At 39.0% G+C, this 11345-nt stretch overlaps 1 protein-coding gene across 3 annotated transcripts in view; it reads right to left on the bottom strand.

Moving 5' to 3' along the window:
• Positions 1-5474: 5474 nt before the first annotated feature.
• LOC118734996 (MAGUK p55 subfamily member 6) overlaps positions 5475-11345 on the bottom strand; it is a gene marked incomplete at its 3' end in the record, with an annotated part of 403145 nt that continues 397274 nt past the window's right edge. For all 3 annotated transcript variants that reach the window (XM_036464596.1, XM_036464593.1, XM_036464594.1), the window contains 2 exon segments: positions 5475-5635; positions 5692-5862. In XM_036464596.1, the coding sequence (XP_036320489.1) occupies positions 5475-5635; positions 5692-5862 (332 nt within the window).

Below are 11345 nucleotides of genomic sequence, written 5' to 3'. Positions count from 1 at the left end.
GATAGACATTAAAGAAAATTCAAAGGATTCTTTGGCCAAATTTTCAAACTCTGGTTTTACGTCAGGTAAATCCGTACGTAAAAGTTTTGTTAAATTGGTTAGTCAATAGGTACGTTCATTTAAAATCTGCGGTAAAAATGCACAACAGCAAAATTCCAGCGAAATGTCATCTGTTCTCTCACAAGAGAAAAATATCCAAAATAGTACGCGAACAGAAAATTTGCAGAAACTTGCAAGTTAGACGAACAGCTGATAGAAATTTTGTTTACATTCAAAAGTATAAAACTGAAAACGTAAGAAAACAAATCACGAAGTCTTATCCTGACACAGTTTACTGACTAAATAAATAATTGCTTACTTCTTACAAGTTTAATTAGTCGCATTTTACTAGGGGAACCAATTCTAAAAAATCCAAATTTCAAATTTTGATGAACATTGGTTAAATTCGATGTTCTACAAAGTTTGAAATTTTGATTTACACGGTTGTGTTTAGATGGTAAGCTGTAATTTCATAAAAAATAAAAAATACATTTTAAACAAAGAAAAATAGCTAAAACTTGCTAAAATGTGTCTTACCTATTTACATTCATAAAAACGAAACATGAGAACACATTTATGACAGGGGGCTCAGATGCATTGATAATTTAAACTTTAAAGGAATTGAAAAATTTTAAAATAAATAAGATGGAATTAAATGCGGAAAAAGTAAAAAGAATCGGCTAAGAATCCGCCAAACACGGCCGATGCCGATCATTTTGGCCGATACTAGCCAATGGCGATGCCAATGCCATTAATCGGTCGGACTCTATTTCAACCAAGTGAAAATTACGTTATTTTTGATTGATTATGGTCGCCAAAAATCTCCACAAGAGTATCATGTTGTAGTTACATGCACCGCACCTCATACTGCCAGATTTGGCTGATTGCACATTTTGTTTTCTGCTTTTCACCTAGAGAATTTTGGCGATGAAAATTTAAGGTAGCGATTTTCGAAACTCCACAGCAGGAAGAGAAACTTATGCCACGACACCCAGGGTCTACGGAACGACAGAGATTTATATCTGGCCAAGGACTGTCTCTAAAGTAGTTTCCCCAAAAATACTTTCGAAAACAATTTGTATGCTGTTACAAGCTCAACTACAATCTTAGATATGAAAAGAGGAAGCAAAATTATATATTTCTACAATGTAACGAAATGCGTATAGGTTATAAAGGGGGAAATGGGGTACCTATTCGAGCAAACACAAATAAAAATATGATCAGTTGCAGTCTCTAACATTCTATATATTTCAGCGCTCAGTGCATATGCTGTACACATAGATTTCAAATCATACTAGAAATATACATAGCAGTACAATTTTTTATTGCCACTTAAATATTTCTAATTGATCTTGCTTATGTACTTATTTTAACCCAAATCGAATAGCGTGAAGGTTTGCCAAAAAGCGGCGGATTAACCACCGGCTTTGCAAACAGCTGCGAGCCTAGAAATCACCTGGTGCATCATGAACTGTCAAAAAAGCGTGGAAAATGCCAAATTTTCACGAAAACAAGAAATACTAATCTGCATGGAGTAGAATGCTACCAACCTCATTTTTTTATTTTAATGTTGTGACATTCATTTGATTTTAATAAAAATTATACTTTTTTACTTTCGAATCGAGTTTTTTATATTGCGTCAAATCGACCACAAGGGACTCTATCGTGACTTTTTGTAAGGGACAGATGCGCGTTAAATTTGTACAGTCTGAATTCATTTTATACACCCCTACTCTGCAACTCTTTCGTTTTCGGATTTTGCTACGAATCGTAGAAATAGTATGCTGCAATCCGAATCGTATTTTCGAACTTTCGAAATTCGTAACAATGGCATGCCTAAAAACGAACGAGTAACCTTTTTGCGTAATTTTGTACGAAAACAATTCTGTGTCGGAGGCGAAATAAAAGATGTAAATCGATGTGTGTTTACAAGAAATATTGGTGGTGTTTATTTAAACATATAAATTTGCCTTTCGCATATACGTAGATTTTTATCCACTGCTTTATATAAACGAGCAAAACAAAATCTTTGTTGCCCCTTATTGAGAAACTTGGGTCCGGTTTAGTTATTTGTACAATGATTTTCGGTTGTTGTGTCCAAACGCATAACTCGAATCCAAAAACTTTAACATACACATGTAATCAAAGGATCCACATTTTATTTAAGATAAATGTTTCAAATTTCCTACCACTAGCGTATTAATAAACTCGGTTTGCACTATGCACTTTTTTGCAAATTTCGACGTGGGTTCTGCGCAAAAATACTGTGGACGGCGTAGTCGAAGTGATATGCACAATAAATGTCGTATACCTTTGACATGCAGAGGCCCCTCTTCCCCCCAACACAGAAAGGAGAATTCTACTTAGTAAGGGTTATAATCCCTAAGCGCGGCCGAAGGCAGAAGCAGGCGCAACAGGTGGTTGACCTAACAAAGTGCATGTTTTCAATGGCTTGGAAGAAGCTGTTAATGCATTAACTGGATTGAGAACCAGCGCTTCAGGCATAGGAGGAGTTCTGGCTTGTGGTTCAACAATTCAACCATAAGCTGACATAGATGAGACCATGGTTACTATGCCCGACAGCTCCACATACCTTTGTGAATCCATTGCCATAGCGCCCTCTTACTCTGCTGTTATAATTGCAGATGCATCAGAACCCCTAATTTTCCTCAAAATATGTAAAATTAATTAATTTTACAATAAACAAACACACGATGAGTTTTTTTTTATTTCTTTTCCACTTTATTTTCCTTCATTCAGCTTTCTTCGAAAAACAACTGATAGCTGGCAATGCGGCACATGTTTCCGCAAGGGTTGCAGCATGTGGATTTTTCGTTTTTCGTAGCGTAGCTACGAATTACGAAAATTCGAGTTATAGAATAAGGGGGATAGACTTAAATCTTTTTCGTATGCAATGTTTTCGATAAAATTTATAGTCACTAATTTCAGCCCAATTTGTCGCGATAGCTTTTGTATTGTCTAAATATCTGTCCTGAGGGTTTATGCCAAAAAATTTTTTATTATTTTGACAACTGTCAAAGCCAATTCAAAATATGAACTGTAATGCTCTATTTTCATATTTTCACTCTTAATATTACGTTCAAATTGGCCCCATTTAACTTGTTAAATGAAAAAGAGCTTTTTGGAAAACACAATCTTCCACATTGAACATTTGGAGTTAACTTTGACGGTTGTTTGATTACCAATAGCAATTCGAAAAAAATATTCAAAATAAATTTTTTATATTTCAATTTGTTTTGTACGAATGTCTGCTTCATGATATTAACATATACGGATAACTTCGAGACTTAAAAATGTTTATCTTGTAAGCACTAATTATCTCTGCGTACGATGAGACCTCATGGAAAATACCTAATTAGCGCCTGGGCCTCTTTTTTGGCGGGCAGACATGCACACAATTTTGATATTTTTTGATAATTTTTAATTTTTATTTTTTTCATAATATAAATTTTTTTAACGTTGCGGTGTCAAATGAAAGCTTTTGGGTCTTTCTGATTGTCCGGAGCAGAAAGCTTTCTGATACAACTCTGTGCTGAATTGATTTTCAAATGAATTAAATGATTTCCAACAACAATTGCATGCGATTTAACTTGTTTATGAACATGTTTTGTTCATTGAACTGGTTCAAGCCCATTTAACATGTTTAGCTCGTCAATTTGAACGTAGTATAAGACAAATGCGACAGTCATAAAACCAGTTCCCTCAAATTGTGCGAAATTTGGCGCCAACTGGGCGAACATATCCTCGACTCATATACTTAGATACACTTCTTCAAAACTGTTTCAGCTTTACGCGCTGATAAGTCGGCTCCCCACAAAGTAATTATTACCTTCTGCCTCTCCCAGAGAAGTCGGTTAATTTTTAGCTACACTATACCGCTTTACCCACTTATTTACCAAAATCTTCAATTTTTTCACGTATTTTTCTGCTGATATTTTTGTTATGCAAATTTTGTTTTCTAAAAGTCCTTATTCGCTGAATTTCATTTCAATTAAGAGCGAATCGTTTGGCACCGTAGGCACACAAAATTTTTAAAGGAATTCCAAGAAAACTGTCCCCCTTATTCTAGAACCCGAATTTTTGTAATTCGTAATGCGTAGCTATGCTACGAAACACGAAAAATCCACATGCTGCAACCCTTGCGGAAACATGAGCAGCATTGCCAACTATCAGTTGTTTTTCGAAGATAGCTGAATGAAGGAAAACAAAGTGGAAAGCAATTAAAAAAAAACCCATCATGTGTTTGTTTATTGAAAAATTGGTTAATTTTACATATTTTGAGGAAAATGATGGATTCTGATGCATTTGCAATTATAGCAGCAGAGTATGAGGGCGCTATGGCAATGGATTCACAAAGGTATGCGGAGCTGTCGGGCATAGTAACCATGGGCTCATCTATGTCAGCTTATGGTTGAATTGTTGAACCACAAGCCAGAACTCCTCCTATGCCTGAAGCGCTGGTTCTAAATCCAGTTAATGCATTAACAGCTTCTTCCAAGCCATTGAAAACATGCACTTTGTTAGGTCCACCACCTGTTGCACCTGCTTCTGCCTTCGGCCGCGCTTAGGGATTATAACCCTTACTAAGTAGAATTCTCCCTTCTGTGTTGCGGGGAAGAGGGGCTTCTGTATGTCAAAGATATACGACATTTATTGTACATATCACTTCGGCTACGCCGTCCAGTCCACAGTATTTTTGCGCAGAACCCACGTCGAAATTTACAAAAAAGTGCATAGTGCAAACCGAGTTTATTAATAAGCTAGTGGTAGTAAATTTGAAACATTTATCCTAATAAAATGTGAATCCTTTGATGACACGTGTATGTTAAAGTTTTTGGAATCAAGTTATGCGTTTTGACACAACAACCGAAAATCATTGTACAAATAACTAAACCGGACCCAAGTTTATCGGTAAGAGGCAACAAAGATTCTTGTTTGCTCGTTTATATAGAGCAGTGGATAAAAATATACGGCAAAGCCAAAGGCAAATTTATCTGTTTAAATGAACCCCACCGATATTTCTTGCAAACACACATCGATTTACATCTTTTATTTCTCCTACGACACAGAATTGTTTTCGTACAAAATTACGCAAAACGGCTTACTCGTTCGTTTTTAGGCATGCCATTGTTACGAATTTCGAAAGTGCGAAAATACGATTCGGATTGCAGCATACTATTTCTACGGTTCGTAGCAAAATCCGAATACAAAGGAAATGCAGAATAGGGGTGTGTTACTCTTACGAAAAACTGTGAATTAATATTTTTTGTAGGCAATTTCCCAAGCAACCACTGAGTGTATTGCTTAAAAGTACAAAAGAAGATGCATATAAGAATCTACCTTTCCAATAATTATTGGAAGTTCGGCATTTTTTATTTTTATTTACTGGACTAAAATAATTTTTTGAAGCTTACCATTAAATTTTTAGTAGAACCTGTGGCACGTCTCTCTGAATATATGTGTCGAAGTTGTTCCATTCCTGGTGCCGCGATAAAAATAACGAACGGCATTAATTCTTGACTGTTATGCAAGAATTTCAAAGTGCTCGGAGCACAGTCTAAAATACACATGCGTCCTGAGAAAGGAAATATTGGTTAGCTAAGTACTGATAAAGTAGACCAAGTGGCTTACCACTTCTTATTACTTCCTTCACAGAGTCCAAATGCAAGCCGTATAAATGTCCATTGTGTTCACCATACTCAAGAAATTCATTTCGTTTTATTTGTTCTTCCATTAGTTCTCGATTAGTAAAATAGTAACCGTTACCGGTTTCCTCCAGACTTCGTTTTGGCCTCGTTGTATCTAATTTTTTTTATTTACATTAAACAAAAAATAACAGTTTATAAAACTAAATCATGGAGTATAGGAGTCCACTTAAAAATAATATTAAATATTTGAAAAATCACTAGATATTAAAATCTTCACTGTTTCGTCCTGTTGCATACAAATTTAAACTTACAGGTCGCAATTGCAACCGGTAAATGTTTTTTAATAAAAACATATTTGAATTAATTAAAAAGGTTGTTAACTTGTCCACTACAATTAACAATTAATTGTTACTCTCCACAATTACAGTTAACCAACTGATAATTGTTGTGGTAGCAAATAGCAATTAATTAATTGTTATGTAATTGTTAATTGCCCTTACAATTGAAATTTGCCCAACACAGCTGTACCATGCTTTGTACCATGATTATGTTTATTAGGAAAAATGGAAAAAGAAACAAAGTCTAAGCGGTAGCAGTTATAGCTGCTATTTCGGAGATCACCACATCTCCTCATCAGACTTCTGTTTCTATACTTCAGCAGAGATCGAACCCGCATCATCGATGTGCAAAGTCAGAAGCGCTAACCACTGAGCTATGTACACCCCGTAAACTCTTGTTGGTAATTCATTTCTTATTCAACCTACTACTATCAAGTGCAGCTAATTTTCCGCTATTTCAACTTGACAGGGCGGTTTTTATTGTCAATTCTATACATTAATTTGCTTTATTGTATAGTTCCAGGCAGGCTCATCCTAAACTATGTATTTGTCAATGTTATTGTAGCTTATTAACATTTTAATTTAATATTGTTATTGAGCTTTGTAACACGATTACGTTTAGTAGTAAAAATAGAAAAGGCAACAAAGTTTAAGCGGTAGAAGTTATAGCTGCTATATCGGAATCACTTCAACAGGGATCGAACCCGTATCACCACTTAACTATACAATAAAGCGAATTAAGTTTAAATAGCGACAAATCAGCTGCACTTGATATTAGTAAGAAAGGTTTACGGGGTGTGCATAGCTCAGAGGTTAGCGCTTCTGACTTTTCACATCGATTATTCGGGTTCGATCCCTGCTGAAGTCTAGAAAAAGAAGTCTGATGAGGAGATGTGGTGATCTCCGAAATAGCAGCTATAACTGCTACTGCTTAGACTTTGTTGCGTTTCCTTTTGTCTTAATAAACATAATCGTGGTGCAAAGCTCAAGAAGAACATTAAAATAAAGGAAATTGGTGAGTAGTGATAAGAATTTAATTTAGTTTATGTATTATGCAATTAATGAAATAACGGTGTGTTAATAGATTTTAAATGTGCCTGAGTTCTCTTCTAACTTATTTTATTTTAAAAGAAAATGTACATATAGTAAACAAAAGGCATGAACAAATTTATTCTTTTCGAATGCAATGCTAATTTTAAATGGAACGTGAAGTACCCAAAGTTGTTCACACTTGAGTGCTTATCAGGTTTTCTGAGAATGTGGTTATACTTTTATTCGGTTTACAACAAATAAAATACGCAACAGCATAACAATTTTTTGCCAGATAACCTGATAACCAGACAAGTGTGAACAACCTTAGTATGTAAGTCTTTTAAAAATGTGTTTTGGTGTCATAATTTGTTTTTCGTATTTTGTATATGGTAGGTGGGCGTGTCCGTTGTGCGATTTTGTAAATTTTCGGTCTTCAGTATATAAAAAAATGACGTGTGCAAAATTGTATTACTCTAGCTCTATTCCTTCTATTTTTGGCCGCCCTTAGTACTGGGACGTCCCTTTGTGTGTCGTGTCGTGGCGCTTGGTGCGGTCTTACTGCCGTCCCTAAATTGGCGCGTCAAATGTCAAACAACTGTCAAAAATTGTCATGCCCGTACAATTTGTATTTATCATCCCACAATAATGCGGCGCTAGAGCTGAGCAAATGGAATTTTCATTTTTGACAGGGCGTTACATGTTGAAGTTGGATGCAGAAGAGGAAACGAGAGGAAATGAGAAAACGTCAAAAATTACGCAGCGTTGATTTGGGGATAGCGCGCGCTGACACTCGTTGATAATGGCAAACGCTACGCTTAGCGCTCCAATTTAGGGACGACGGTTACCTCTATTGTTGGCACCATTAGTGGGCTGCACGTTTTTAGGCGCCGTAATAGTGATGCGCATATTGAACACAGGGCCAACCAGCAGTTTCTTTCTTCATTGCTATACTATCTTATATGTTGTGTAAAAATGTCATAGCTATACCAATTGCTGATAGCTCACTAGATCAAAATATGTATTAATATTTACTATGAAATTATATCTACATTCAGAACTTTATAGTTGTTTTACTCGATTTTTTGGTTTCTTGAGTTATGACAGTATTGAAGTATATGAGCGATATGTACATTAACCTTCGGAGGACACACCTTTTTTATTTGACGTGAACGACACACTGGGGTAAATTGCACCCCAATTGAAATGTTGCTTTTAAAACACACAGCTTAAGCTTTTTTTGCATATATTACGCTGGAAATATTTAGATAAAATAAATTTAAAATGAAATGTCTTATTGAATTTTTCAAAGGTACAAGATCATATAATTGCATGGTTAGCTTTTATTGACATAACGAAAAAGTTTATCAAAAATAGGCTTTGCACTGGGGTGTCTTACACCCCAGTCTGTCTTCTGAAGGTTAAATTTGAATATTTATAGTTCAAAAATAAAAATTTTTTCCAATGAACAAAAACATCGTAATTTACCCTATTATAATTTCAACTATGATCATATTACAGCATAAATTACTTAAGGCGGATTCACCGTGCATTTCCGGACAACTATTTATTTGCTCCTAAAATTTGTTTGTTTGTTATTGTTGTTGTAGTGGCTACAACAACCCCACCCAGATCGGTTAATATCTCAGTCACTGTCGTCAAGTTCCACTAACGGAAGCCCCAGGAAGAGTGCAGCCTCAATGGGGTCGGTCCACAAGGACAAAGGCGTTAGTGTTGTCGGGTTTTCCGGGCATACGAAGAGATGTTTCGAGTCGTGGGGTGTCTCTCCGCATGCCGGACACTCATTTGGCACATCTGCGTTTACTCTGCTCAGGTACGAGTTTAACCTGCTGCAGTAGCCAGAGCGAAGTTGGGCTATTGTAGTTCTAGTCTCCCGAGGCAGATGAAGCTCCGTCTCGTCGATATCCGGTGGCTGTGTGCCTAGAACGGCATTCACATGTCTGGAGTCTACATAACTCGAGACTGACTCCCGGTGAATGCCGTTCAGGGCCTGTCGATATGCTGACGGGTCCAGAGGTTGCTTAATGAACCTCTGGACTTCGTCCTTAAGTTCGTAGAGATGCCTCCTGACGTGCCTTGGTGAGAGCTCTTCTGCAAGCAGTTGTCTATTTGGGTCACCACGACTGTGGCTCCGAACCAGAAACTGCTTGCAGAGCATTGTGCTATGCTCCTTAATAGGGAGCATTTTTGCCTCGTCGTGCAGGTGGTATTCTGGCGACATCAGAAGGCATCAACTGCGCCCTACTAGTCCCCGGGGGCCACACTGGTGCTGCGTAATTTAAAACTGCTCGGCCTATTGCCTTGTATGTTGCCAGCAACGTTTCTTTGTCTTTGCCCCAAGTACTGCCGGGTAGCGACTTGAGGACCTTGTTGCGGCTCTGTACTTTGTTGACAATAGCGGTTGCGTGCGAAGAGAAGGAGAGTAGACTGTCGAAGGTTACTCCGAGTATTTTGGGGTTATTCACGGTTAGCTGATTCAAGTCTACAGCAAGTTCACAAAATTAATTGAAAACTTTGCCCCAAGTACTGCCAGCTAGCGACTTGAGGACCTTGTTTGGATCTGTACTTTGTTGACAATACCGGTTGCGTGCTCAGAGAAGGAGAGTATACTGTCGAAGGTTACTCCGAGTATTTTGAGGTTATTCACCGTCGGAAGTGGTGTATCGTCGACGTGAAGTCGCAGCGGAAGTCTGACCTCCTTCGTCCAGGTGGTGAACAGGGTCGCAGAGATTTTGTAGGGGAAAGGGTTAGACTCCTAGCAGTTAAGAAGCGAGAAAGCTCGGAGAGATACCCGTTTACTTTCGAACACAAGTCATCAGTTCCATTCTCAGACGACATTATCGAATAATCGTCGGCATTTGAGACAATCAAGGTCCCCTGGGGTGGTTGAGGGAGCTTTGAAATGTAAAAGTTATACAGTGGCGGGGAAAGGACACCATCCTGTGGAACCCCCTGTTTTATTTTTCTAGGTTTACTCGATTTGTCTCTAAACATTACCGACGAGTGTTGACCACTAAGATAATTCGCCGACCACTGTTTGAGCCTCTGTGGGAGAGAGGAGGCCTCTATGTCTTCCACTAGCGTGGAGTGGATGACGGTGTCAAACGCCTTTGACAGGTCCAACGCTACTAGAATAGTTCTTTCACAGGGACGGTTGGGGTTTAGGCCACGTGTTTATGGCGTTAAGTGCTGTTGCTGTACTGTGCACTTTGCGGAAACTATGCTGATGCTTCGCTGGGGGCAAGTGGTTCGTGAATATCTTGGTATCCTTGCGGTCGATGTCTGATTCAATAAGACGATACTGCACGGTGTGGTGCGTGATGAAAGCTAGGCCACCACCATTATCTCGCTCGTGATCTCAAAGGTGCACGTTGTATCTGGCACAATTCAACAATGTTGAATTGCTGTGCAACTTCGTCTCTTTGATCGCAGCTATAAATATACCATGCCTTGCTATGAAGACGGTTATCTCCACGATCTTGGTCTGAAGTCCGTTGCAGTTAAATTGAAGGAGCTTCATGTGGTTCGGGAGACGTGTTGTGCGGGGTGAGAGAAGTGTGTTGCCTGGCCGCCATTGGCTGTGTGCGCTGCTGTGGGGGATGCCACCCTGTGGTGGTAGTGAGTGGCGTCGCAATTGGGGTTTGCGACCGAGCAGCGCAACACGGGTCCTCGAAGTTCCTCGTCCTATCTTGCGTGGTGCGCAGACCTGAACATGCCCTAAAGTGGCACCAGCCAAGGCAAGTGTTGCACTTGACTGATGTCACGTTACGGAATATCCTGGTCCGACATACCGTGCAGATTGTAGGAGCAACAACTCCTGGTTGTTGGCGGCGGCGTGTGGATGGTGGTGCGGTTGTGTCTGTTGTGTGGTCTGTCGTGGTTGTGGGGTGGTCTATTATGTTGTGGTGCTGTGGTGTTTGTGTTGAGTTGCTCAGGTGGACTGGGGTTAGCCGTGGAGGCTGCTCTGTTTGAGCAGGGGGCCACAAATGATGTGGTGCACTGCCGATGGATCCGTAATCCTGAGCAGACTCTGAGGCGACTCCACCCGTCGCAAGCATTGCACTTGACAGAGGTGGAGTTGTGGTGTAGTCGTCTCTGGCATACACAGCAGGTGTAGGTTTCTGGCCCTGGATTTGACTCGATGCCAGCCCTGAGCAGGAGAATACGTAGCAAATGTAGCCCTGTGGACGAACAACTTCTGAGATACTTCGTCGACCTAAACGGGGTTAGATCACCGAAACAGCAGCCC

This window comes from Rhagoletis pomonella, unplaced genomic scaffold, assembly GCF_013731165.1.
Source record: "Rhagoletis pomonella isolate Grant_MI unplaced genomic scaffold, Rhpom_1.0 Rhpom_scaffold_00003, whole genome shotgun sequence".
Lineage (NCBI taxonomy): Eukaryota > Metazoa > Arthropoda > Insecta > Diptera > Tephritidae > Rhagoletis > Rhagoletis pomonella.
The sequence above is the reverse complement of the archived record's forward strand: the minus strand, read 5'-3'. Positions and strand labels throughout refer to the sequence as shown.